Source organism: Molossus molossus, unplaced genomic scaffold (assembly GCF_014108415.1).
Source record: "Molossus molossus isolate mMolMol1 unplaced genomic scaffold, mMolMol1.p scaffold_m16_p_4, whole genome shotgun sequence".
NCBI lineage: Eukaryota > Metazoa > Chordata > Mammalia > Chiroptera > Molossidae > Molossus > Molossus molossus.
In genome coordinates, this window is record NW_023425377.1 from 3272080 (window position 1) to 3300052 (window position 27973).

At 58.8% G+C, this 27973-nt stretch overlaps 1 protein-coding gene across 1 annotated transcript; it reads left to right on the top strand.

The window, feature by feature from the left end:
* Window positions 1–623: 623 nt before the first annotated feature.
* On the top strand, window positions 624–27738 carry LOC118616226 (Grid2 interacting protein). Its single transcript, XM_036241700.1, has 22 exons — window positions 624–1037; window positions 3694–3848; window positions 11550–11798; window positions 11975–12060; window positions 14633–14702; window positions 15172–15266; window positions 15553–15736; window positions 18854–19008; window positions 19969–20118; window positions 20318–20415; window positions 20542–20659; window positions 21410–21765; window positions 22175–22594; window positions 23025–23112; window positions 23873–23950; window positions 24489–24685; window positions 25013–25168; window positions 25304–25390; window positions 26247–26376; window positions 26466–26584; window positions 27276–27440; window positions 27667–27738. Exons 1-22 carry the CDS (start codon window positions 624–626, stop codon window positions 27736–27738), a joined length of 3642 nt encoding a protein of 1213 aa, XP_036097593.1.
* Window positions 27739–27973: the final 235 nt, after the last annotated feature.

Sequence of the window (27973 nt, forward strand, 5' to 3'; positions counted from 1 at the left end):
ACCCCTAAGCTCTGTGACCTCATGGCTGGACCGGGCCCAGGGCCCAGCTCCAGTCAATCTTCACTCCTGCCTGAGGACCACTGTTCACCCCCCAAGACCCAGCAGCGGGGGCTGGCCACTCTGGGCCCTCGCCAAGCTGTCCAGCCATCCTGCTGGTCTACCTGGTAACTGGGGCCTTCTCAGGTTACTCAGAGGATCACTTTGCCTTAGAAACTGCAGCTGTCACCTCGGGCGCGTCGGTAACTGATGCCAAGGCCCCGAGCAGCAGAGGGCCAGCACAAGTGTCCCTGGCCGGTCCACAAGCACTGTGTTCTGTCACTGCAGTCACCAGTAAGGAAGGTGAGCGAACCCAAGGGGCGGAGGGGCGGCACTCAGTATTCCGGAATGGGGAGCCCGGGGGTGCCTCCCTCTCGTGCCCGGCGACAGCCCAGTCAGCCGGGTCAGGAGCCTGGATCCTGTTTCCAGGGGGGCTCGAAGGGGAAGCGAGTGGCCCACACGGGGCAGGGAGTAGAGGCCCAGACTGGCCACACCCTGGGCCTTTGAGAAGCACGCAGCACCGCGGACAGGGCCACAGGAACTCCCGGTGTTGTCTCTCCCTCTCCAGCCACGCGGCCGCCGCTGCCATGCTGGCCACCAACCAGGGCTGGCCCGAGGACTTCGGCTTCCGGCTGGGCGGCTCCGGGCCCTGCTTCGTCCTGGAGGTGGCCGAAGGGAGCATTGCGCACGCCGGCGGCCTGCGGCCCGGAGACCAGATCCTGGAGGTGGAAGGGCTGGCCGTGGGCGGCCTGAGCCGGGAGCGCCTGGTGCGCCTGGCCCGCCGCTGCCCCCGCGTGCCGCCGAGCCTCGGCGTGCTCCCGGGCCCCGACGGCGGCCCCGGCGCGGCGTCCAGTTCCGCGCCCCGGACCACAGCCCCGCGGCCTCTGCGCCCCGGCCGGGGCCTGTCCCTGGGCCGGGAGCTGCTACGCCTGGCCGGCCGCAAGCGCCCGGACGCCGTGCACCGGGAACGCAGGCGCAAGGCCCAGGAGTTCAGCCGCAAGGTACCGGGTGGGGTTTGGCCCCCGTGGGCGGGGCTCGTGTGGGCGGGGCACGTCGGGGCCGAAGTGGGCCTGAGCTTGAGGCTCTCCCATGACCTGGAGCTGAGGACTCTTTAGGGACAGGCCTATCAGAAATACGACGCTCACGCTTCAAGGTCTGTACCTAACTTTCTAATTGTGCTCGCTTCATTTGTGGGGGTTGCTTTTCTTATTTACTGAGGTATACAGGGAATACAACTATACAGTAAAGTGCACTAAGTATACAGCTCAATACATTTTATATGTGAATACGCTCTTGTGACCACCACCCAGACCAAAATATAGACTATAATAGAGTACAGATAATAGAATGTAGAATATGGAATGATTCCTTCACCCCAGAAGGTCTCTCTGCACCCCCTTCCTTGTCTCTCCAGGCAGCTGCTATCCTGACTTCATCATTAGAGAGTATTTCGCATCTTTGGACTGCATATAAATGGAATTATACAATATGGACTCTTTGGTGCCGGGCTTCTTGTGCTCAACATTATATCTGTGACTTTCATCCACGTGTGTGTAGTAGTTCATCATTCCATCTGTTGCCTGTATGGCTAGCATGGTGTCTTAGTCCGCTTGGGCTGCTATGACAAAATACCAAAGACCAGGTGGCTTATTGACAACAGGACTTTATTCCGCACAGTTCTGGGGGATGGAAGTCTGAGATCAGCATGCCAACATGGTGGAGTTGCACCTCTTCTGAGTTGCAGATTTCATCTTGTGTCCTCACATGATGGAAGGCGCTAGGGAGCTCTCTGGGGTCTCTGTCATAAGGGCACTAATCCCATTCACGAGGGCCCCATCCTTAGGACCTAATCACCTCCCAAAGGCCACATCTCTTAATGCTATCACATGGGACATTAGGTTTTCAACATATGAATTTTTGAGGGGGACAAACATTCAGTCTGTAGCGACTAGTAATATCTGCTATAATCCCAGATGACCTGCTATAGAACCAAAGGCCTGTCCCAGAAGCCATCCCATCCCTAGAAAGTTGGAAAGGGGTATGATCAGAGACCCCAGAAGAACAGGGTGGACATGCAGACATGGTCAGGGAGCAGAGCCTGCGTGGCCACCAGCAGAGGGTGGAATCCACTGGCTGGCCAGGCCAGCTGCGGTGTGTTTTCTGGTAAGAAGGCATAGGAAGTGGTGGATTCTGGGTAGAGCCCACCAAGCACCTCCAAAAGCTAAGAACAAATCCCCAAAAGAGACTGCCTCAGGAAGATCAAGGGCATCTGTGGAGCGCCCCACCACCCCATTGGTTTTCAACCGTCGGCTCCTGGGTTCTCGCCACACTCTCCCTGCCCCAGTTTTTCCTCCTTGAAGAATCTGATATTTAATAGAAAATCCATTAGTGTCCCGTGACAGCGTCTCGTGCTTAGATGTAGGTTGAGAGCATCTGGATGATAGCTGACACCAAAACCGCACTGTGGCGCAGGCCCCAGGAGGGAGGAACGATTTTTTCCTCTTTCTTACATAAAACGTCTTTCCAGCTAGCCATGTTCTTCTTGAATTGAGGCTGCAGCTGACTTTGATTTCAAAACCATCCTAGTTCCTCAGCATGGTGGGGGCATGGGGAGGGGGTGCCTGGTGCTGCAGCCTGTCCTACTTACCGCTAAGGAAACTGAGGTCAGCAAGGGGACCGTAGGAAAGGCAACATGAGAGAAGCCGACCACTTACAGCTCTTTGATTTTGTTCCATAAACATTCACTGAGCCCTGGCCGGTTTGGCTCAGCAGTAGGCGTCGGCCTGTGGACCAGTGAGTCGTGGGTTCGATTCCGGTCAAGGGCACGTACCTCGGTTGTGGTTTGTCCCCAGCCCTGGTCGGAGTCATGCGGGAGGCAACCAGCCGATGTGTCCCTCTCACGTCGATGTTTCTCTCTCTCTCTCTCTCTCTGTCTTCCTCTCTCTCCCTCCCTTCCACTCTATTTGATTATAAATAGAAATATATCCTCTGGTGAGGATTAAAAAAAACCATAACTCAACTATATATTGTCTATAAGAAACTCACTTCAAATGTAATGATATAGGCAGGCCGAAAGGAAAGGGGAGGAGCTCCAGCCGGTTAGCTGCAGCAGTTAGAGCGCTGGCCCGCCGACCAATGAGTGGAGGGTTCGATTCCGGTCAAGGGCATGTACCTCGGTTGCAGTTCGGGCCCAGGCCCTGGCCCTGGTCAGGGTCGTGTGTGGAGCCAGAGTGTCTCTGTGGGATCTCAGTGAACAGTGGGTAGAAGGGACTATGGTAATATAATAATAGTAACTAGCAATTATTGAGTGCCTGGCACACATGGAATCTCTTGTGTTGATTTCTTCGATCCTCACAGTACTCAGTAGAAGGGCTCTCTCTAGGCTCAAGTCCTGATCTCATGACCTTGGGCGAGTTCCCTTCATGTCTACGAGCCTCAATTTACTCAGATGTAAAAAAAAAAATCCTAGCCATGCCTGCGTCACAGGGCTGTTGAGGTTCAAATGGAGTGATTTGGGCAGAGCCACCAGCCGGGCTCAGGCAGTGCCGCACCTGTTAGCTGTCTTGTGGCGGTGAACAGAGGGAGGGAGGGAGGGTGAGTGGTTCCCGTGTTCCGCCCTGGGTCCCTGGTGGTCATTTGCAGGACGCTTCTTTGCAGGTGGAAGAAACCCTGGGAGACCAGCCAACGGCCAAGGAGCAGGTGTGCGCCGCACTGAAGCAGTTTGCGGCCGAGCAGCGGGTGGATGACCTGGTGTGGGCGCTCACCCTGGCCCTGCCCCTCGAGGCCCGAGGGCCCCTCCTGAACAACCTCAGGTACCTTAGTCTGGGGCAGGATGGGCAAGCAGGGGTGTCCCGCTCAGGGGTGTCCACTGTCCCACTGCCATCCCAGGCACTGCTGCTGCTGTGTCGCCTGCCCCTGAACTGGACCCCAACACCCCTTCAGCCCCAGACACAGGTGGGCAGTGACCCTGAGAAGGGTGCCTGTTGGCTCTGCTGGGTGCCAGGGCGTCACTTTGATTGAGAACGAAAGGGCTTGCTAACTGCTGGGCCGAGACAGGTGCAGAGAGGACCCACCTCCTGACCTGAAGTCATAGCCAGCCTGCTCTGTGCCCAGACCCCGATCGCAGGAACAGCAGACTACGGACACAGTCCGTATAGAGACAGCAGTGGTACAGTGTGAAGTCCAGGGCCGAGGATTCCCGACACCCCAGTCCTACCGCTGTGTGTCAAGGTCCTCACCAGGACTCTAGAGCAGGGGTTCTCGGCCTTCCTACTGCCGTGACCCTTGATACAGCTCCTCATGTTGCGGTGACCCCCAACCATAAAATGATTTCCATTGCTACCTCATAGCTGTAATGTTGCTGCTGTTATGAATCGCCATCGGGAATATGTGTTTTCCGACGGTCCTAGGCGACCCCTGTGAAAGGGTCGTTCAACCCCCACAGGGGTCGCGACCCACAGGTTGAGAACCGCTGCCCTAGAGGAACTGGCTGAATCCCCCAGCGCAATTATTATTCCCATTTCACAGGGGCAGACAGGCTCAGAGAGGGTAAGAGACTGGTCCAGTCACACAGCAAGTGAGTGGCAGGCACGGGAATGTGAACCGGGTCAGCTGTGCAATTTCTGCTCATCTGCTCAGCTTTGGACCGTCTCAGTTTATTCCTCAGGGGAAAATAATCTCCTGGCGGGTCTACACCTGGAGCACCAGGGACTCTCCTGAGCCCCCTCCCCGCCTTTCCTGACAGGGCACCACTGCCCGGCACTGCTCAGCTTTGCTCAGCACCCCTGGGCTGCATGCTGCCACCCCTGCCCGATCCTGCGGGACCCCCCCAGCCTGCGACTGCTCCCCTACTCCCACCCCTCCCCCCTCCTGGACTCAGCCCGCCCTCTCCCCTCGCTGCCATTCACCCCGCAGCCTGCCCCTCCCTCTGGGCCTGGCCAATGTCAGGGACGGGGTTGGCCCCCCCTCCCCAAGACCGGGCGGGCGCAGTGTCTTGGCTCGGCAGCGGAGCACAGAAGGCCACCGCGAGAGGCCACCATGAGCTGCCTGGGGTGAGTTAGGGGCCTGCCTCTTGCTGGGAAAATCCCGAGAGATTTTTTAAAAAGTTATTTCTGCTGCCGAATTTGCAGTGGAGATGTGCCGGCGCTGAGGGCTCCCTGGGGAGGTGACGGATGGGCAGCCCCCCACCCTGCCCCTCTCCACCAGGGCTGGGCCAAAGACCAGGGTGGTCGGGCGTCCCCTGGGAAGTTGGCGGCGCCTCAAGACTGCTAGCAGCTGGACTCTGCCGGAGGCCCTCAGTCCCCCTCATCGCCCTTTGGTGCTGCCCCGGCTTCTGTCCCTGCCCCCTTCTGCCGGGCCAGCCTATCTGCCTCCCGGACAGCCCCCACGCCTGCCTCTCCCACCCTAGGCTGCCCCCAAGCCACCCTGCTGCGGGTCAGGAAAAGCCCGGGTGGGGGAGGCGCCCCCTTGGGCGTGCAATTGAGAGCCGAGAAAGCGGGAACCCCGGACACCTGGGAATGCCGGTTCCCGCAGCATCCCCGGGGCGCTGCTGGGGAGGATGAAACAGCAGCCTCAGTTGTCAGCGGGAGTTAAGTGAGACGGGAAAATTGGGGAGGCTGCTGGAGGAGGGGGCGGTGCCCAGCTGGGCTACCCTGGCAGTGCGCTTCAGCCCCCACCACCCTGCCCCCACCTCCCGACCCCCACCCCAGGGATGCAGTGAGCCCCACAAAGCATGTCCCCAAGAGAGCTCAGTGGGGTGTGGAGGAGTCACAAACATAGTTCTCTGTGATTCCGAGGGCTGAGTGCCAGCAGAGACAGCTCAGGGCTGAATTGTCAGGGGCAATCAGAGCAGGCTCCTCCGAGGAGGCGGCAGGTGCCAGTCTGTGGCTCAGACAGTGACCCATGGGGTCTGACAGTGTGTCCTGTGGAGATGAGAAGAGTCCCCAAGGGGTGTTCATCAGGGCCAGGCATCTAGTCACAGGACCCCTGTGTGCCCGAGTAAGGGAGGTGCCCCACAGTCCTATGGGTAACCAACCCTGAGGACTCCACGGGGCCGTGAACCATCCTACATGGAGTGAAGGGCCATGAAGAGCCACAGCATGGACCTGGGGACCTTCCCGCCCCCATCAGTGAGAGACAAGGTTTAATGAGAGGTTGAGCAGCAAAGGGTTGTGGTGAAGGGGTGTGTGGTGTGTGTGTGTGTGTGTGTGTGTGTGTGTGTACACCCATGCATCAGTGCTCAACAGAGGCTGGAACCCACTCAAATCATGGTGTGCCCTTCAAGAGGTGGTCCCAGTGACCAAAACAGAAGGCTTGGGGAGAAAGGATAGGACCAGTGAGACCATGAAGCTGGGCCATCCAGCACAGTAGCCACTAACAATGTGTCACTATTTAAAATTAAATGTAATGAATATTAGATAAAATGTTAAATTCAGCTTTAATGTTAAATCCAGTCTCCCTAGCCACAGTTCAAGTGCTCGACAGCCACACATGGCCAGTGGAGACTGTATACACAGCATGTATACACCTCAGCACAGAAAGTTCTGGGGGTGCAGCTCTGCCAGGAGGGGGAGATTCAGGTCAGTGGCAGCAATGTCAGCAAAGGGTCTTGTCTTCCTTTACGACACTTAATTTGGGTCTGTCCCCAAAGGGATCTCAGCTTGATGAAGTGATGAAATGGCTTTCTAATTAGGACAGGACAGGCAGTTTGGAAAGTGTGATGTGCTTAGGAGGGAACAGGAAAGCTAAGTCAGCTTGGGGGTCTGCTAGTGCTTCAGAAAGTGTGGAAGGAGGGGGAGCCGACGGGGGCGTGGGGAGCAACTGAGGTGGTGGAGGAAGCTGGAATTTGGAATCCCTGAACCTCAAGTCTACTCACTTTCTGCGCGACCTTGAGCAGTTTCATTGGCCTCTACCTTTGTTCTGTAAAAGGGGGTTGGTTAATACCTACATGTCCCCAGCAGGGTAGGAAATCACATAAATGAACTCTGCCACCTGCAAGCAGAAAAGAGGTGATTAAAGTAATTGGGGTGACATTTGTTAATAAAATTACATAGGTTTCAAGTGCACAGTTCTATGACACATCATCTATATCTTGCATCAAGTTTCAGCCAGTATGCCCCCCGAATGTTTCAAACATGCAACACCTGCGTATTTAGTCAGGGGCACTGACCTCTTTTCCCTTAGACTGTCCAATAAAAAAATGACAACAGCCAACCCAACAATAGCCATCCAATGTGAATGAATCAAAATTATACCTATTTTTTGTCAGATCAGCAAAAAATATATACTTTTTGGTGTGCCACAGAATTTTAGTAATTAGTTTATGTGTGCCCTGAGATGAAAAAGGTTGAGGATTGCCGGTATATTGCGTCGTGTGTTTGCCATCCATACCGAAAAGCAGTTAGTTGAGGATCCGGGGGTGGGGTGTGAGGGAACATCTGCACTTCCTGCACCCTCTCCTGCTGGAACAAGTGTCAGGGACACCGCAATACGGCGTTACTGGGAGAATCCTATGTCACTGCAGCCGGCAGTTCTGGGCATACGCACGTGCTCAATTAGTGCACTTTCCCCTGAGGATGGTGTCTTTCTCCCGACAGTGGTTTCGCAACCATGGCACTACTGACATTTTGGGCCCAATAATTCTCTATTGTGGGAGGCTGTTCTGTACCTTGTAGGTTAGCAGCATCCCTGGCCTCCACCCACAAATGCCAGTAGTATAGTCCCCTTCCAGTTGTCATTTTGTAACAACCCAAACTGTCTCCAGACAGTGCCAAGTGCCCCGAGACAGAGGTAGCATCCTAGGGGTTTCCTGCCTCTGCAGTTGCAGCCATCGGGGTGGTGACCACCTCCTGAGGAGGAGAGGGCCTTGTGATGATGTCCCCTGTTGAGGATGCCCCGGAGGAGCCCCTCCCCAGGATGCTCTGGGCTGGCTCCCTGGCATCTATCAGCCCTTTCTGGCCTGCAGTCAGGACTCGGACCAATGAGGAAGGACAATGCAGTTGGGTCCCAGGGGTCCCCTCCTGCTCTGACTTCAGGGAGTGGCAGGCCCAGAGCCAGAGGGACAGGCCAGACACCCTTTCCTGTCATCTTTTTCTCTCCTCCCTGTACAGTTCCCCCCTCTCCTCTCCCCGTAGGACTTACCCATCTCAGTGAGGTCCTCTACTCCCCCACCCAGTCACCTGGGAGCCTCCAGCCTGGCAGCCCCCTCCTCACTCCCACTCACTCACTAGGTCTCATACACTCTCCTTCCTCTGTTTTTAGAATCTATGCACTTGTTCCATCCCAACACCCTTACCTGTTCCCCTCCCCCCACCCCCTCCCCGGTGTGCCAAAACCTCTGTGGTCCCTCCACCTTCCCTTACATCCTTAGACCCTCCCACGGGTCCCACGGGTCCCACGGGTCCCACGGGTCTCAGAGTGTGGTCTCAGCCGCTGACAGTGGCATTCAAGGTGCCCTCTCTAGCCTCTTCTCCATCGGAGCTTGCCCCTGGGTAGGTAGGGTGGGCCCCCGCTTGCTGAGCCCCTGCGGCCCGCGCAGTGGCCACCCCGTCGGGGAAAGCCTTCTCCTGCTCTACAAGGGACAGTCGGGACTTCCCCGGGACTGTCAGGTTCATCCTCACTGCGGCGGGTGCTGGGGACTCGCCACTGTGCCGGGAAGCTGGGCTCTGCCGCCCGAGATCTGAGACGAGGCCAATGGGAGGGACTAATGGAGCGGGTCAAGAGGAGACAGCGTGACAGCCTCGCACCGTCCCAGATCCCTGGGAGCTAGCTGGAGGGCCCCCCGGGAGGGGCGGGGCTACCCGAGAGGGGGGCGGGCGCCGGCCGCAGGCCGGGCTGCCCGGGGCGGGGCCTTGTGCTCTGGGCCCGAGTGCTGGCCCGACAGAGGAGCGAGGAGTCCGGCCCTCGCGCAGCTCGCAGGCTCCGCTACCCCCTGCCGTCCAGACCTGCTGCGCCGTCGCCCGGCTCCAGATGGGGAAGGAACAAGGCTTCTCCCGGCACTTTCGGTAGTTTCCCCACCGCGCCCCCGCCCCGGGAAAAGTGCGCCCTAGACGCCCCTGACCCGCCACCGGACAGCCTGGGGGGTTGGGGCTGGGGCACTGAAGGGCTTACCTGCCCTTGGTGGGCACTCGCGGTGCCTGTGTAGGGCCCGGGGCCTGGGGAGGGTGGCATAAACGACAGGGTCCAAGGGGGCGAGGTCTCGGCTTGCAGCTGTAGGGGTCAGAATGAGGGTCCGAACTGAGAGCTGGGGTTGAAAAGCCCTCTTTCCTTCTTGCGAAGGGGCCTGGACAGGGAACTGGAGAGAGTCAAGTCAGGGAATGTGGAGGAGAGAGAGGACCCTAGGGCAGCCCCTGGGAGGAATCTGGAAATGGATTTAGACCTGACTCCCCAGGTAGAGAAAACAGAACTGACCCTGAGTGCAGCTCAGTGTGTGGCCGGGGGAAGGGCCCTGTGGCATAGCAGGGACCTGAGAGTCCTGGGGCAGCCACAGCAAGGCTGTCAGGGTGGGGGGACAGTGATGGGCCACAATGGCCCATGAGAGTCTATTCAAAGCAGACTCAGGACTGGGGTGCCTGGACCACAGTGAGCTGCAAGGAGGGTGCACACAGCCAGGAAGGGCCTCAGGCTCAGCCCCAAGGACACCAGTTAGGAAAGTGCCACCCAACCTTCCCCCACCTATGCACTTGGTGATTCACCCTGGTTCACCCCGAGGGTGGGGGTGGGGGTGGGGAGGCAGGGTCCTTTCTCATTGCAGCTGAGGGTAGAGCCGGGATGGTCTTCTAGCTCCTGCCCAGGTTGGACCTGAGGCCGATGCCTTCTGGAGCCTGGGACTGGAGCCCAAAGTATGAGGTGGACAGTTTCCAGCTTGTCATCTCTCCTTTGTCTAAGCACGAGGCATGTGGGGGGTGCAGGAGGGTGTGGGGATTCGCAGGCCAGGCAGATGGAAGCGTCAGGCTCCAGAGACCTTGAGTGACCATCTGGGGAATAAGGCTGCGGCCCTAGATTTGGGGGAATTGCTGTGGGTAGCAAGGATGAGCAGATCAGGCGAGGATGCTCCCGGCAGAATTGAGTAGGTCATTCATTCTGGCCTCCTGGTCTCCTGGGACATCCGGGACCAGAGCTCACTGGGGAGGAGGGTCCTGATGAACTGCCTTCCTGAGGGTCTACACCCCTTCCCTCCCAGCAGGCAGCTATTCTGCCCACCTGGCCTTATTAATCCTACCCACAGAGCTCTAGGGAACTGAGTGGGGACCACGGGGCGACCTCCGAGGGGTTGTGTTTCAGCTGGCTTCAAGGCCACCCCCTCCCCCATGCCCTTGGTACTGGCTCCTGGTACAAAGAACAGGGAAGGGGGCTGTGGGATGAAGCCGGGGAGGCCTTGTTAACAACCGGAACTTCACAGGCCCTTGGCAGAGCCCTGCCACAATGCTGAGGCCCAGAAGCTGGGCTTCCATCCCAGCTGTGCCAAGGGCCAGCTGTGTTAACTCTGGAACGTTACGGACCCTTTGAATGGTCTGCTATGGACTGAGATGTCCACCTGGATGTTTACTGCTGTCATCACTCAGAGGTGTGACTGGACCACCGGTGGTGGCAGCACCCCTGTGTACTGAGTCCCTCCCATGTGCCGAGCCTGGGTGGTCACTATGGCTCAAAGCTGAGGTACAGGCACAGCAGCCAGAGCTCCCAGGTCACAGAGGAGACCCATTCCGGGCTGTGGACCCCAACACAGGGGCCATGAGAGCTTCCCCCCTGCTTCTCATCGCTTCCAGGTGGCTTCTCAGAGCAGAAACCATTATAGTGCCTCCAGCTTCGAAGCCCGGTGCTGGCCGGCCCAGGCAGCAGGGACTTCCTCAAGCATGGAGGGTTAAACTGAAAGAAGCCAGTGTTTGGTGTTGAAGGGCAGGCCTGGCTTAGCTAAGGGAGCAGAGCATGTACCCAGCAGGCCAACAGCGTGGGGGGAGTGAGAGGCAAGGCTGGAGGTGGCGGTCCTGGCACAGTCTGGGCAGGCGGCTGCAGAGCGCTGGCCGCGGAGCGCGCGGGAGTCTGGGAGTGGACGGAGGTCTGGGGGAAGGCTGACCGGCTGCACTGTACCTTCAGGCTTCCCAGCCGAGGTGCCCCGAGTCAGGCCGGGAGAAGGTCAGTTGTGGGGGTCTCTGGCTGGGCCTTGGCCCGGCAGGTGCAAGGGCATGAGATGAGGGAGCAGGGCAGCGGCTAGAGAAGAGAAAATAGAGGCGAGAGGATGGGACCATGGCTTCGGGACGCTGAGCTTCTCCGGAGGCCAGAGTAATAATGGGGTGGATCCCAGGTGGAGCAAGCCAGACGCCTGGTCCCGGTGTGGTCCGGGAGGGCAAGTTCAGAGCCAAGAGCGAGATCGGGACGCCCGCTGCTGCGTCCGCGCCACCCCGGATGGGGCAGGGGAGCCGAGCTGGGCGCCCACCAGCAGGCGCCTTTCAGCCGAGGCTGCGGGACCGGGGCACGCTTGGGGGCGCGCCCCGACTCAGCTGGCTTCCCCTCAGGATCTTCATCCCCAAGAAGCACCGGGCGCGCTTCGACGAGGTGGTGTCGCAGGGTCTGCTGGGCAAGTTGTGCCGCGCGCGGCGGGCGCAGAGCGCGCAGCGGCTGCGCCGGAGCCGCAGCGAGGAGCGGCCGGAGCGCCTCCTGGTGTCCACGCGCGCCAGCGCCGCCCCGCGCCGCCCGGACGAGCCCCCGCCCCGCAAGGCCGCCTCGCTGCTTGGCGGCCACGCGGGCTCGGGGGGCGCCCGCAGGTATGTGGGGCGGGCATGGGCTCAGGGGGGACACCGGGCAGAGATGGGGAGGGGAGGGCGCGGCGGCGTGGTGGCCGGGTAGGGGAGATTAAGGTGAAGAGGACATCTGCGTCCCCAGCCTCCGCTCCACGAGGCAGGACATGCTGCCCACCCCCACCCTGCCTCTTTCTCCTCAGGACAGTGCGGGTCTACAAGGGCAACAAGAGCTTCGGCTTCACGCTGCGCGGCCACGGGCCTGTCTGGATCGAGTCTGTCCTGCCTGGTGAGGGGTGGGGTGGGTTGTCTAGGATGGGGTGAAGGACCCATTAGGCCGCTGCTCAGCCCCCTCCCCGGCCCATACCAAGCTCAGGTAGCCTGTGTCCTCTGAATGTCCCCGAGCGGCATTCCCAATCACCCACTGCCCAAGTTCAGGGTCACCCCTGAGCCAAGTGAACCCAGCTCTCCATGTAGACTTTCCCTATGTCCACATGGAGGGCGGGCGTTTCCTGGGACAAGCAGCCAGAGCAGAGCCGGTGTCTGCCCAGGCTGCACCCCAAACAACATTCTCTGTGAGGAGTGCCACCTTCACTGGGAACGGGGCATTTGCCAGGCAGGCCAGACCCAGAGAGGCAACAGGGCTTCAGAGCCTCTGCCGGTTATCCTGTCCCCTCAGTCAGGACTCCCCTCCTCCTCCCGCCCAGCCTGCCCCTTCTTGCTGCTGGAGCAGAGGCATCTGGAAGAAGGCAGAGCAGGAATTCCTCCTTCTCTCCCCTCCAGGGTGGGGGGAACGGAAGAAGAAACTCATGTCTTGCTGAGGCAGCCCATTCCAGTGTAGAAGGGCTTGGGGGCTTGGGGTTACCGGTCTTGCCTCCCTGTAACCACCCACAGGGCTGGGTCACCTGCTCTGTCCTGCCCCCACCTCTCCCAGCGCCTGAGTGTGATGCTCTTGGTGACACAGCCTCATCCGCGCCTGGCTGAGGCCTTCCTACCCTTCTGCATCTCACATTTCCCATGCACCCATGGGTGAGATAAGCTCCTGATTCCCAGGAAAGCACCTCGGTGCCCTTGCCTCATTGTTCCAGCCACTGGATAATTCTGAGACCTTATAGCCTGATGGCCGACTGCTCCGGGTCGTCCTGGAGTTGTGTACCACGAAGTTGTTGACATACTGTTGTTCAGAAGAGGCCCAAGACTATTCTCGAGGGCCTTTCCCCTAGAAATGATTAATCTCTCCTCTTTGGATGTGTCTTTTCCAACTGTGCCCCGCCCCACCCCCACCTCCCTGCCTCTCCCACAGGAGGAGCCAGAGATGCTTGGCCTAGGACCCAGTTAAAGTCCAGGTGTGCTGGTCTGCCCAACCCAGACTCTAGGCTGGTCACCCTTGCCTTCCTTGTCACAGAGAGCCAATGGCTGCTTCAGAGGGAAACTGAGGCCTAGCGAGGCTCTGGCAAATCGGCCAGAACTGGGGTCTCCTGGCTCCTGATCCAGTGATCTTTAATCCCCTGCTACAACCCCTCTGGCCCTCCCGCCCCAGGCGGGCCCAAGCTTCCAGGCAGGCGGGTTGGGTTTGTCAACACCATCACTCTCTCCCCTTTTTCAGACCCAGGGGAAAGACCTCCCCTCCCCTAGGAAGTCTTCCCTGATCATTCCCCTTTCCTCCCCTGACAGTCCCCACAGCCTTAAAAGGGAATTTCTCACAATCTCGAGAGTATATTTTATTTAAGCCTTTATCATTTACCCCCACTTGCTTCTGAAATCAAATTTAGTGACAACCAATAAGAGGCAGAAAGAAAGAAAATCTATATCACAGGAGCCTACCAGCTGCCCCTTCCGGGGGTATTAGGTACTGGGTTAGGCCTGACCTTCAGGGCCATCAAGGCAGAGTGACAAATAGCTGCTCCCTTGTATTTATAATGCAGGTTTTATTATTTATGCAGGTGAGGTAGGGCCAACAGATCAGGACAGAAGACTGCCCCTGGAAAGTTTGTTCCTCCCAGTTCCCCAGAGGAAGGGCTTAGACCATGCCACGCAGAGCCACTCGGGGAAGCACCAGGGTGGGTCAGGAGGCAGGAGGGACCAGGGGAAAACGCGGACAAGAGCCTTGACTGTGGTTTTTGTGGGGAATAAATGGCGAGGCGGGTAAGCAGGCTTAGGACTGACTAGTGGGAATAATTTCAGTGGCTCTCTGGGGCACAGGGTTGACCCTGGTTGTCTGGTACCCGGCCCTGGGTGACGAGGGTTGGTGAACGGTGGCTCAAAGCGAGAGCCCCTAGAGAAGGGGGCCAGTGGATTTGTGTACACTGCAGGTCAGAGGCCCGCTTGCACACCAGTCCTTTGTTCTCGCTGGGAATTGGCTAGCCCTGGGAGGGACAATGAGCACCTCCGGTGTCAGCAAGGCCCCGGGTATCAAAGTCTAAGAAACATGGTTAATATACCACGCTCCGCAGCCCGAGGGAGGGGACTGTCTCCCTCCAGGCAGACACATTTTCTCGAGACAAAGGCACAGAGGAAGCTATAATGTGGATCTTTAGCTGAGGACGAGGACAGTGTCTAGAGTGGGGTCCTCTGGGGGTACCGATGCTGCAGAAATGCTGCTTTCAAGACCTCCTTTGCTTCAGCTCTCCTCCAACAGCTCAGGGCTGACCAGGGTCCCCCGTCACCCCCGGGCCGCTGCCCCACCTGGGAGTCGCTCCTGCTTAGAGCAGCTGAGCAGAGAGGCCTGGGTCTCACCAGGTCTAACGTGGGCGCCGCTGGCCCGGATCTGGCGCTCCTCCACCACCTGCCCCATTTCTTGCCTATAAAACAGGAACGGGCCCTGCCCTGCTGACCAGCGTGTCCTCTCCTCTTGCCTCCAGGGAGTCCGGCTGACAATGCTGCCCTCAGGTCAGGTGACCGGATCCTCTTCCTCAATGGATTGGACATGAGGTCAGAGGCTATTGGGGACACTAGAGCTTTGTGGTAAACTATCCCCCAAGACTGCTGCCTCTTGGGACCCCCAGGCCACGGTTCTGATCTCCCCAGGGTCTGTCCCTCGTCCTATGGGAAACCTTGACTCTGTTCTCTCACCCTCGCTTAAATGTCAGTTCATCCTTCCAACCAAACAACACCCCCGCTCCATGCAGCGGACACAGTTGAAAGTCTTGCCCTTCAAGGGGAGCCCTGCCTGGGGGCGGCATGGGTGCGAGCCCTTCCGTGCCCAGAAGTGTCCAGCAGGCTTTGGGCCGGGGCTTCTCCTGCAGACATGACTGAGCAGGAGGGGCAGTGCTCTGGCTTCGGGCTGTGGCCCAGCTGGGGACTTGCTGCGTGACCTCTGCAGGCGGGACAGGGAAGTCCGGCGGGTGGCGTGGATGGGGCTCATCAGGGCTGGCCCTCCTGGGCCACCTGTGCTTGGCAGGAACTGCTCCCACGACAAGGTGGTGTCCATGCTGCAGGGCAGTGGTGCGATGCCCACGCTGGTGGTAGAGGAGGGGCTCGTCCCGTTCGCCAGCGGTGAGACCCCCCCCGCCACAGAGACCCTGAGGGGGGCCCCTCTGCCTTTCCCCCAAACCCACAGTACCCCTCCCCAGATGGTGCTGTGGAACCCAGTGGGACCACCTCAGGGACCCTGCCCAGGCTCTCCCTTCCTCCCCATACCCGGCTTCAGGCCCCAGATGTGCCTCCCAATCATGGTGCCACACAGCCACACCCCAGCTCAGGAGGCCCCTGGCCTCCGGGACACTGCACCTGGCCTGGCGATGCCGGGTCACCTGTGCCTCTCCCACCTGTGGTCCTGCAGACTCTGACTCTCTGGATTCCCCCAACCCGTCATCGGCGCTCACCTCCCTGCAGTGGGTGGCGGAGATCCTGCCCTCCAGTATCCGCGTGCAGGGGAGGACTTTCAGCCAGCAGCTGGAGCACCTACTCACGCCTCCCGAGCGCTACGGGGTCTGCCGAGCCCTGGAGAGCTTCTTCCAGCATAGGTGGCCGGGCCAGAGTCGGGGTGGGGACCTGCCCTGGGAGGGCCCCAAGTCCTGCCCAGACTCACCACCTGGGTCTCCCTGCCAGAGTCCCCTCACCCCCCTTCTCCTGGGGGAGGCTCAAAGAAAGCAGCAGCTGGTACCAGGGGCCCCAAGGTGGGGACAGTAGGGCTGCCCCAGAACAAACCTGCCTCTGAGACCTCCTAGCACATGAGCTGGGCAGGCACAGCTTTGCCTGTACAGTGAAGCAGACAGTGGTCACCGGCAGTGGTGATGGTGGGACCCTCACAGGGACAGCACCTCCAGAGTCAGCAAGGCCCCAAGATCCCAGATGCCTGTGGGCACTCACTGCCGACCAGGCCCTTTGGAGCTTGGTTTGGCATCTTTCTTTTTGCGCCTCAGGGGCAGCAGGCTGCCCTTATCACCCTCCCCAGTCCACAGGGTCATGGTCATGGTCCCTGCGAAGCTCCTCACTCATTCATCCTTTTTCTTCTTTTGTTTATTGAGATATAGTTCACATGCCACACAGTCCATCCACTCGAGTGTGAATTCAATGCACTGGGGTTTAGTATTTTCACAAATAGGCACAACTATCACCACATTTCTTTTTAGGACATTTCGCCACCTCAAAAAGAACCTGCACCCCTCACCGGTGCCCCCTCTCTGCTCCTCCCCACCCCAAGCAACCACCGATCTGCTTTCTGTCTCTGTCATTTCCCTGTTCGGAACATTTCACCTGAAAAGAATTGCACAATATGTGGACTTTTGTGTCTACTTCTGTCACTTAGAATGTTTTCAGTGTTCATTCAAGTTATAACATGTTTCACTTATTTCTTACGGCCAATAATATTCCATTGCACGGATAGAACACATTGGACCGATCCATCTATCAACTGATGGACATTTAGGTGCTTCTACCTTTCATTCGCTTCTGGCTCCACACCCTCTCTGTGTCCCTCCCAGCCAAGTCTGGCGAGTTTAATGGGCACCCCTTTGTCTGAAGATGTTCTTGAAAAGTGGACATTGCTGCTGTATGTGATTTTTTTTTTTATTTTATTTTTTTACATCATCATTGTGCTATATAAGGCATTGTGTCTGGCTTTTTTTTTTTTACCAAGTGCTCTGTGTCTGCATTGCTCTGCGTACATTTAATACACTGTTTTAAGCTGCAGCCAAATTCCCTCGGACTGCAGCCACTGTCTCATCTAGTTACCTTGCCTGTGACGGACACTGGTTGCCTCCACTCTCTTCCATCACAATAACACTGTGATGGACATCACTGTGCTCATTTCCCTGTGGAACTGGGTACGATTCATTTGGAATGTATATTTAAGGACAGATTTGCTGGATGTTAAGATATTTGTTTACTTACTTTGATGAGGCTGTGCCAAATTGCTTCCCAGAACACTATTTCCACTTGCACCAGCGGAACACACGGCCCCCCTCATTCCTGGGTCCTCACTAATGTGGCACTACCTAGCTTTCTATTTTTGCTAGTCTCTTTGGCCATAAAGTGACATCTTATCTGGGTTTTTGATAACTAATTATTTTAAATATCCTCTGATATCCTTGTTAACTTTTTTCATTTCCTTGTCTATAAAGTACCTGTTCAGACCCTTTGTCCGTTTTTGTTTTATTGGGCTTTTTGTTCTTGTTGATTTGCAAGTGTTCTATGTATATTTTAGGCACTGATTCCTTATTGACTTTGAACATTGTAACTATCACCTCCTGTTTGTCACTTCTGTTATATCTAATGTTAGTGTGTCCAAGTTGTGCTTCTTTGAACAGATATCCTTGATTTTGTGTGATCGAATTCAATGCATAGTGGGTCTCATAGCTTTGACTTTGAAATTTTGTTTAAGAAGTTCTTCCCACCCTGGCCGGTTTTGCTCAGTGGTTAGAGCGTCGGCCCGCGGACCAGAGGGTCCCGGGTTCGGTTCCGCTAAGGGTACGTACCTCAGTTGCAGTTTGTCCCTGGCCCCGGTAGGGGTCGTGTGGGTGGCAGCCACTCGATGTGTCTCTCTCACATCAATGTTTCTCTTTCTCTCTTCCCCCCTCTCTCCCTCCTGCTCTATCTGAAGATAAATATAAAAAGTGTCCTTGGGTGAGGATAAAAAAGAAAAAGTTCTTCCCTACCTCTAGCTCAAAAGATATTTTCCTGCATTCTCTTCTATTAATTTTATAATTTCACACTTCAGTGTTTTATCCACCTAGAGTCCATCTTTATGTGTGGTATTGTGTGAGGATCCAGTTTTATTTTTTCCATATAATGCAGAGATCAGCAAACTCTTTCTATGAAGGGCTGGAAAACAGCAAATCTTTTAGGCTTTTCGGGCCACACAGTCTCCATCGACACTATCCAACTCTGCTGTTGCAGCTTGAAAACAGCGTGGAGAACATTGAAACAAATAGGAATGGCCATGTTCCAATAAAACTTTCTTTTTTTTTTTTTTTATCCTCACCAGAGGACATTTTTTCATTTTTTGTTCAGGTAGAGTGGGAGGGAGAGAGAGGAACAGAGAGAGAGGAGAGAAACATCGATGTGAAGGGACACATCGAGTGGCTGCCACCCGCACGTCCAACCAGGGCCGGGGACAAACTGCAATCGAGGTACGTGCCCCTAGCGGGAACCGAACCCGGGTCCCTCCGGACCGCAGGCCGACGCTCTAACCGCTGAGCCAAACCGGCCAGGGCCAATAAAACTTTCTTTACAAAAACAAGTGATGGGACAGAGTCTGGCCCATGGGCCGTCATTTGCTGATCCCTGATACAGTGACTCAGCTTTTCCAACACACTCCATACGTTTCAATCTTCACAACAGCTCTATTCGGTAGATGTTATTTTTATCCCCATTTTACAGATGAGGAAACTGAGGCACGGAGAAGTTAAGTAACTTGAGAAAGGTCACTTGGCTAGTAAGTGGCAGAGGCAGGATTTGAATCGGGGCAGCCGGTCCCCAGAGCCGGCTTTCCCGCCCACCTCTCTGTCTTGGCAAGTGGGAAGGAGGACAGGACATGAGCCCGAAGTCTGGCCTGGAAGTGCCCCCCTTGTTCCTCCCCACCCCACTCCCTAAGGTGAGCCCCTGAGCAGTGAACCCCTTGCTCCGGCCCCTTCCCCCAGGAACATCGACACCCTCATCGTCGATGTCTACCCGGTGCTGGACACACCTGCCAAGCAGGTGCTGTGGCAGTTCATCTACCAGCTGCTGACGTACGAGGAGCAGGAGCTATGCCAGGAGAAAATCGCATGCTTCCTGGGCTACACAGCCATGACAGGTCAGAGCCCCCTCGCCCAGCCCACCAGCTGAGGAGCCAGATGCCGGTTCTCACCCGCTAAGTATCACAGTGGGCCCAGGCCCCTCCCGTACACGGATATGCCTCCGTGCCGTGCAGATACCCTACACACCCAGCTGCTCCCGCGCTTGGCCCCCGGATGTGCCTTCCCAGCTTCGAGGAACAGGTGCAACATGACCTCAGATACCCACTCACCGCTCCGGGTCTCAGGGTTTTCACCCACAAAATGGGGGTGACCTTAGGGGCTGTGCTTTGCACCCCAGGAAGTGCGGCACAGATCAAGAAGTTTGCATGGCTGTTTGCTCACCTGGATTGTGACAGTGCAGCTGGGTCACACCTGACTGGGCACAGACATGCACCAGGGCCTGCCAGGCCTTCCTGCTGCTGCCACCTGTCAGTGCCCACATGCCCACAAAACCATGCACTTCATCGTGTAAGCCATGGGAATCGAAACCCTGTGCACATGTTCTAGGTGCTGTGCAGCTGCTAGTCCCAGATCTACGTGCTGGCCCTTGTGTGCCCACTATCCCTAGTCCCAGGGACCCACAGTTAGCAGGGGGAGGGTCCAGGGCTCTAGCAAGAAACTCTCCCACATCTGTCTAGACCTGGCAACTCCCTTTCACCCCTAAGTCCCTACAGGCCGCAGTGACTAGGGATTGAAAACTTGGATCATGGGGCCCTAGGCCCTTGTCATGAGAAGGAGCCCTGTGGGGTGGGCTGTGGCCACCTCCCCCAGCCTCCATTCTCAGGCTAGCACCACCCCAGTGCCCCTGATCCGGGCACTAGTTTCTCACCCCAGGCTTCCCCTTGATAGAGCTGTCCTAGAGCCAAGCAGGGCTGGGGTCACAGATTGGCACAGCTGGCTACTGCCCTCACCTACCTGTGTCTGGGGCTCCTTGTCTGGCTGAGAGGCAAGGGCCCATCTGCCTTCATGTCCCACAGCAGAGCCGGAGCCCTCACTGGACCTGGAGCCAGAGCTGGAGCCGGAGCCAGAGCCCGTGCCCGAGCCCCAGCCACGGAGCTCCCTGAGGGCCTCCTCCATGTGCCGCCGCAGCCTGCGGGCCCAGGGCCTGGAGGCCAGCCTCGGCTGCGGTAAGGCCCCAGACCAAAGAGCAGGAGAGGGTGTGAGGATGTGACCGGGGCTCGATTTTCCCACCTGCAAACGAGAAATGCAGGGAAGCAGGCTGAGCGGTGGCCCTCGTGGGGCTGCAAGGCTAGCAGGTGCTTCCTTCGTGGCCCCCGGCTGGGTTTGGGCTGGTGCCTGACTCTGCCCTCCCTGATTCCCCAGCAGGTCCCAGTGACTGCCCTGAGATGCCTTTACCTCTGATCCCAGGCGAGCGCCAGGCTGGTGATGGCACGTCCCTCCCCGAGACCCCCAACCCCAAGATGGTGAGACCTCTCTGCCCTCCTGGTGGCATCAGTGGGTGGTTAGGGCAGATGCCTGCTTCCCAGACCACACAGGCCTGGTCTCGCGGGGGAGGGGCAGCTGGACTCCCCCGCCTCCTCTTCCTGCAGATGTCAGCTGTCTATGCAGAGCTGGAGTCCAGGCTGAGCAGCAGCTTCAAAGGGAAGAGGGGGAGCATGTCCGGATCCCGTGCCTCCCCGCCAGCGCCCACCCTGGCGGGCACAGCAGGTAGGGGCTCTGCCAGCCCAGTTCCTGAGGGCAGCACTGGCCTCTGTCTACCCAGCTGGCTGCTGGGTGTCGCCCCACCTCCAGGCACAATCCTAGAGCCCCCTCTTTGCTCCATGGCCATGGGAATGAGTGCTGGGGAACCCCAGCAGGCTCCACGGTGAGGGGCCGTCAAGGCTAGGGTTGTCCTCATCCTTCCGTGTCCCTTGCTTGTCACCCTTGCTGTGGATCTAGAAAAGCAGAGGGCTGCCCCCCAAGGAGTCCCCAAGTTAGCGTGTGGCTGTGGGATAATCTTGTAAGTGCATGCCTTGCTGTGAATGGCACAGCTGGGAGGAAAGTTGGTTGCTCACAGGGCACAAATGACGAATCTCTGGAGTTCAGAAGGCAGGACCCCTGGGCCTGCTGGTTGTGGGAGGAGCTAATGACCCTTGGTCTGGGGTCTGGAGAAGGCCCCTTGGCTCTTTGAATAGTGTTCAGCGGGTTCCGGGTGGGACTGCTGGCGTCCCTTCCAACTTGAGCTGGGGTCTGGCCTTTCCTGGGCCTGAGCAGCGCCCCCACCTCTATTCTTTGATCACCCTCAGGGAAGAGCATGGGGGGCGGGGTCACCCTGGTTTTCCTGCACCGTGTCCAGAGAGGGAAAGGAAGGTGCCCAGGGACACAGAACCAACCTAGCCTGGGCCCCTACCCTTCAGCCTGCACCTGGATCCCAGGTACTGCCGAAGATGGGTCCTCACGCGCCCTCCCCCACCGCAGGGCCCAGGAACCTGTCCAGCGTCTCCTGGCCCAGCGAGCAACGCCTGCCCTCCCCCTGCTACTACCCGCTGTGCTCAGGGGACCCAGCCTCCCCCAGCAGCTCCGAGTCCCACCCCTACGCCAGCCTGGACAGCAGCAGGGCACCCTCCCCACAGCCAGGCCCTGGGCCCATCCACTCCGACAGCCCCCCCAGCCCGGACCTCGCGCGCCAGCCCAGCCGCAGGAGGGTGTTCACCTTCTCCCAGCCTGTGCACAGCCGGGACACCGACCGCTTCCTGGACGCCCTGAGTGAGCAGCTGGGCCCTCGGGTCACCATGGTGGATGATTTCCTGAGCCCCGAGAATGACTATGAGGAGGTGAGCATGCGCAGATGTGGAGAGCCAGGGAGCAGGTGTGATGTGGGGGTCTCTGCGGGGAGCAGTGTCCCTGAGCTCCTGCAAGAGGCCTGCTGCCCTGGGGGCCTGTCCCAGGCCACCCCTCTGCCTGGCTTGAGCTCTCCCACCCTTTGAATCAAGCTATGACACCCCTTACCCAAGGCTACCCCATACACCCTGTCTCAGGTTACCCCATGCCTTGTCCTAGGCTACCCCACCCACTGTCGGTTCATTCCTCCTCTGCCTCAGGCTACCCACCAGACTACCCGATCCTCGTCTCTAGACTACCCCACCCCTACCCAGGCCATCCCATTTTCCCTCACCCTGCCCCATGCTCTACTGTCCCTGGGCCCAGCCTGGTCCTCCCCTCACCTCGTTCCGTCCCCATCAGATGAGCTTCCATGAGGACGACCAGGGCAGCTTTGTAACCAATGAGCGGAGCAGCGCTAGCGAGTGCATCAGCAGCAGCGAGGAAGGCAGCTCCCTGACTTACTCGTCCATCTCTGACCACATCCCCCCACCCCCTCTCAGCCCCCCCCCTCCGCCACCCTTGCCCTTCCATGACCCCAAGCCCAGCTCCCGCACCCCGGACGGTCCCCGGGGCCCCACTCAGACTATGGCCAAGCCCCTCACCCAACTCAGCCACCCAGTCCCTCCACCACCCCCGCCACCCCTGCCCCCACCCGTGCCCTGTGCACCCCCCATGCTGTCCCGAGGCCTAGGCCACCGCCGCAGCGAGACCAGCCACATGAGCGTCAAGCGCCTGCGGTGGGAGCAGGTGGAGAACTCAGAAGGCACCATCTGGGGTCAGGTAGGTGACCTGCAGCCCCAGGGTGCCCTGCACCAGGGGAGGGTGGCCTGGGCAGCGGCATTGAGAACAAGACCCTGGGCAGCTTCTGGCCCCTGGCATTTCCCTGATTCAGTTCCCCCTGCATCGGGACCCAGGACAGCTCTGGTGAACTCACTCCCTTCAAAGGAAACCTCAAAACAGGGCCAGACCCCTTGGCCACCTCAAAGACCCCTTGGTGGCTCCAGCCTGTCTGCAGCCCCTTCGCTCCCTGCCCGGCACACCTCTGGCTTCTGTGTGGAGAGGGTTGCAATGTGCCACTGACCAGCAGCGAGTCCGGCTGCTCGCCTGGTAGCTTGGCGATTTATCCCAGGGCCTGAGGAGGGCTCTCCCGCTGGGGCATGGCAGTCCAGCGGCCGGGGTCCTCCTCACTCAGCCTGCCCCTCCCTTGCAGCTCGGGGAAGACTCTGACTATGATAAGCTAAGTGACATGGTGAAATACCTTGACCTGGAGCTCCACTTTGGCACCCAGAAACCTGCTAGTGAGTGGCCTGAGGACCCCGGGGGACCCCCCATAACAGGGTCTCTACGGCAACCCACCCATTGCCCTCTGTGGCATTCCAGGGCCCGGAACCGCCAAGGTCTCCACTGATGTCCATTTACTTACTGTGTCCCTGAGTTAACTTCTCAGAGCCTCAGTTTCCCACCTCCAGACGCAGATGCTGACAGCTGGGATTATTGCATGCCTACCCAATGCCAGACACCCTCCACCCTCATTTCAAAACTCACCCTGTGACACCGACAACTTCCTGGTGAGAAGGCACAGAGAGGCTAGGTGACGGGCACAGTCACAGCCAGAAGGAGGCAGACAGGAGTCATCCACAGTGCCCTTTCCAGTCCCTCCCTCCCCTCGTCCTCTCTGGGTGTCTCCCTATAGCTGTTGGGTGGGGCTCCAGGCAGCCAGGGATGTTGCGTGTGGAAAGTGGTCCCAGGATGGAAGAGCAAGGCCCTTGTCCATCCAGGCATCTGCAAGGTCCGAAGGTGGTTGGTTCTCCCTACCCGGCCACTCAGTCCCACCCAGCCAGGGGAGACTGATGTGGGGAGGTATACGCGCCACATGTTGAGTGTGTTAGACGGGGCCAGAGAGTTCATGAGTGGGGACTGTGGACGCCCAGAGCTGATTCAGTCAAGGCCATGGGCAGGGGGGCGTCCGGGCTGTTGGGGTGGCCACACCCCTCCTGGGCCCTCTCACAGCAGCCTCAGCTTAGCCTCCCCTCATTAAACCATCAGTTTCCCTTCCAGAGCCAGTGCCCAGGCCTGAGCCCTTCAGGAAGAAGGAGGTGGTGGAGATTCTGTCCCACAAGAAGGCCTACAACACCTGTGAGGGGCCAGGGAGTCCCAAGGGTTGTGGGGGGGCAGGAAGCGGCCGTTCCTCTGGGCCACAGAGCCGTGGACCCCCCCACCATGGTTAACAGAAATTAGGCTATAGGGCCCCCCTACACACACGCACCTGCCGCCCAGTGGGGCAAAGTCCCCCTCCCAGGTCCCACGTCCAGCCAGATCCCACCTGCGTAGGTGCAGACCTTGGGTCCGCCCTTATAGGCCCTGCCCCCTTGCTGGCGCCCAGTTCTGGCTCCGCCTCCAGGTCCCTCCCCGGATTCCTTTGCCCCACCTCCACAGACCCCACTTAATTCTAGATCTATCTCCTCGAGAAGCCGCCCTCGCCCTTTAACCGGTCGCCAAAAGGACTTTCTCCATCTCTCGGCCGGCTCCTGCCCCGCCCTGGTTCCTTCCTCTCCTCCCCGCTTACCCCTCCCTCGGCACCCTAGGCTCCACCCAGTAACCCAGGTGGACCTCGAGGCCCCGCCCGCTTTTCACTGGAGCCCCGCCCGGGCTCACTTAGCGGCCCCGCCCACAGCCATCCTGCTGGCGCACCTGAAGTTGAGCCCCGCGGAGCTGCGGCAGGTGCTCATGAGCATGGAGCCCCGGCGCCTGGAGCCCGCGCACCTGGCGCAGCTGCTGCTCTTTGCGCCCGACGCCGACGAGGAGCTGCGCTACCAGGCCTTCCGCGAGGCGCCCGGCCGCCTCAGCGAGCCCGACCAGTTTGTCCTGCAGGTGCGGCGGCCGTGGCCACGGTCAGGGGCTGCTGCCCAGAGGCCTTGGCCGCCTCCATCCGGGCTCTCGCTAGGTCCGGGGGCCACATCGGCCCCGCGCCCCCTGCGCCCCCACGCTCATACCTCGTAAATGTACACCTTTAATGGCCAGGTCCCGCTTGGGGTCCGATGTAAGTGGGGTGAGGGTGCCCCCTAGAGGTTATGCTTTTTTTTGAAGGGAATACCTGGCCCGGGCAACCAGCTGACCCTACCCTAGGCTGCGCTGGGGAAGTGGGTCTCCAGGCCCTCCTGGCGGGATGGATGAATCCTGGTCCTGCCTTCGTGGCAGATGCTATCCGTTCCCGAATACAAAACCCGCCTGCGCAGCCTCCACTTCCAGGCCACCCTGCAGGAGAAGACGGAAGAGATCCGGGGCAGCCTGGAGTGCTTGCGCCAGGCCTCCCTCGAGCTCAAGAACAGCCGGAAGCTCGCCAAGATCCTGGAGGTCAGGGCGCACCCCCTCCCTGGTCGCTCTACCTGTGTGTCTGCCCCCTGGGGCTCCCAGCCCTGAGGTTCCTCCTGATGGCCCAGGGGGTGAGGGCTGGGGTGAGTACCTGCCTGCCCACCTTCCTTTCCACAGTTTGTGTTGGCCATGGGCAACTATCTCAACGATGGACAGCCCAGAACCAACAAGACCACAGGCTTCAAAATCAACTTCCTGACGGAGGTGAGGAGCTGGCTTGCTCTGCCATCCAGGGTGGGGAGGCCACGCCTAACCAAGTTGTGGCAGAGAGCAGGAGGGAACATCATGACCAAGTCTGTGTCCCCCAGGAGCGAAAGTTGTCTGTCTGAAGGCCAGAATACGCCAAACAGAGGTTGGGAGGGGGTGCTCCTCCAAGCCAAGCCTCAAGCTCTGGACTTATGGAGTAGGGGGAGCAGGGAGGGAAAGTTCCAGGTGGAAGGGGAGAGCCTACATGGCAGGTTCTGTACTGTCCACAGCACCATCTGCCCAGCCACCACCCCACCCCCAAGATCTGAGATGGGAAAACAGACAGTTCAAATACCTGGCCTTCCCCCAGTGTCTCTGGGACTTCCCCTCAGGGTGCCTTTTGTTGTTTAAAAAAAGAAAAAGAAAGACTCCATTTGCAGATATAAATGGTCTAGGATGTCTGGGGCTCAGATGGGTCACAGATGCTTCCAGAAAACCACACAAGGGAAGATCTGTGAGTGATGCTCTCCACCCCCTTGGAGTCAGAGAAGCTTGGACTACACCTGCTGACAAGGACGGGAAAAATGAGGACCCGGCTCTAACTGGGGGCTGTGGGCCTGGTTGCTGGGGACCTTAAAGATCTGGACCAGGGAACCCCTAAACCCCTAGGGAGGCCTGTGGCATCCCAGCAGGGAAGCCCTCAGAGTAAGGAAGACTAGCAATTGGTTTATGAACTTTGGAGTGAGTGAGTGCTGAGGACCAGGAATTGAAGTTGCAGTCAGGGAGAAGCAGGGCTGTGAATACCTGGTCCCATGCGGTGATCAGGAATCTGATGGGGTCCTTGAGGAGGATGTATGTTGGGGGTCACTTGCAGCTGAACTCTACCAAGACAGTGGACGGGAAGTCCACCTTCCTGCACATCCTTGCCAAATCGCTGAGCCAGCACTTCCCTGAACTCTTGGGCTTTGCTCATGACCTGCCCACTGTTCCCCTGGCTGCCAAAGGTAGGCTGGGTGGGTGGGTGGGGAGGCAGAGGCACTGATGTCCTGGGCTGGGAGTGTAATCCCAAGAGGCTCTGTCCTCTTCCCTACAGTGAACCAACGGGCTCTGAGCAGTGACCTGGATGACCTCCACGGCACAGTCAGTGAGATACAGGATGCCTGCCACAGCATGTCCCCCTCCAGCGAGGACAAGTTCGCTGTAGTCATGACAGTATCCTCCAAGCAGCCTGTCCCAGTTGCACAGTGGACCCTGGGGTGGTCAGATAGAGCTTGCTGTGGCTCTGGTGACCACTGTCGACCCTGTCTCCCTGCAGAGATTCTGGGCAGAGGCTGCTTTGTGTCCAGGCTGCTGGAAGAGGGTCCCTCCTGGGTCATTTAGAACCCGAGCACTTAGGCCAAGTCTGTGCCACTGGAAGGATCTCCTTTGTCCTAAAGCTGCTGCCTTGTCCCATCATCCTGGTCCCTGGGAAAGCCCTGACCTAAGTTACAAGACACAAAAAGAGGCTTGTCAGGCCCTGGCCAGCCAGAGGCGTTTGGGAGAGAGGAACATCCCCACTGAGTACAGACAGTGACAAATGCCATAGAAAAAAAGAAAGAGGGTTAGGCCTGGATAGAGACAGGGGGCTACGTCAAGTGAACAGTCGGGGCGGCACCTGCAGAGCCAGGGGCAAGAGAGCGCTGCCTGCAGAGAGGAGCAGGGAAAGGCCCAGCCTGCACTGGGTGTGGCGGGTTTCTGGAGGAGCTTGGGCAGCAGGACTGGAGCCTCTGAACAGGGCGTGGCTCCCAGCTGAGCACTGGGTCTGGGGCAGATGGGAGTGGGGCGGCTGGGCTGCTGTCAGGGTCACCGCTGGACACCTGGGGACACCCAGAGGTTGGCAGTTTCCTGAACAGAGGCCAATCAGTCGTTCCTGGAGACGGCCCAGCCGGTGTTGCGGGCACTGGACGGGCTGCAGCGAGAGGCCATGGAGGAGCTGGGCAAGGCGCTGGCCTTCTTCGGGGAAGACTCCAAAGCCACCACCTCGGAGGCCTTCTTCGGCATCTTTGCAGAGTTCATGAGCAAGTTCGAGGTGAGCTGAGGGGGAAGGCTTAAGGGCCCCTCGGGAGAGGTCAGGGCCAAAGGTCAAAAGAGGGGGGTCTTCTGGGAAGCAGGGTGTTGGGAAAGTGCCCCCAGTGAGTGGCACAGCCCCCCATGGGGTGGGAGTGGTAGGCCTCTGCCCTGGGCAGGTGTTGGGGGTGGGGCTCCTGGAAACACTGACCAAGTCCTACCCATCTGCTCCTCCCTCCCTTCCCCAGCGGGCGCTCAGCGACCTGCAGGCTGGGGAGGGTGCTCGAAGTTCGGGGATGGCTTCGCCCCTGGCCTGGTGACAGCATTGGCCCTGCGCCCCCTTCAGCCTGGGTGTGGAGAGGAACAGCAGAGGCTGTGCTCGAAAGGGCAGCCTGAAGGCCACCAAGGTTTGGGCTGCGCCTGCCCCTCGAACACCTCCCGCCTGGGACCTAAGGCTGCTGTGCCCACTGAGCCCGCGCCTCCAGCTACCTCAGCCATTGAACTTCAGCCACTGCGAAGGTGTGGGGTTCAGCTGGACCATCTCCAGGCCCAGCC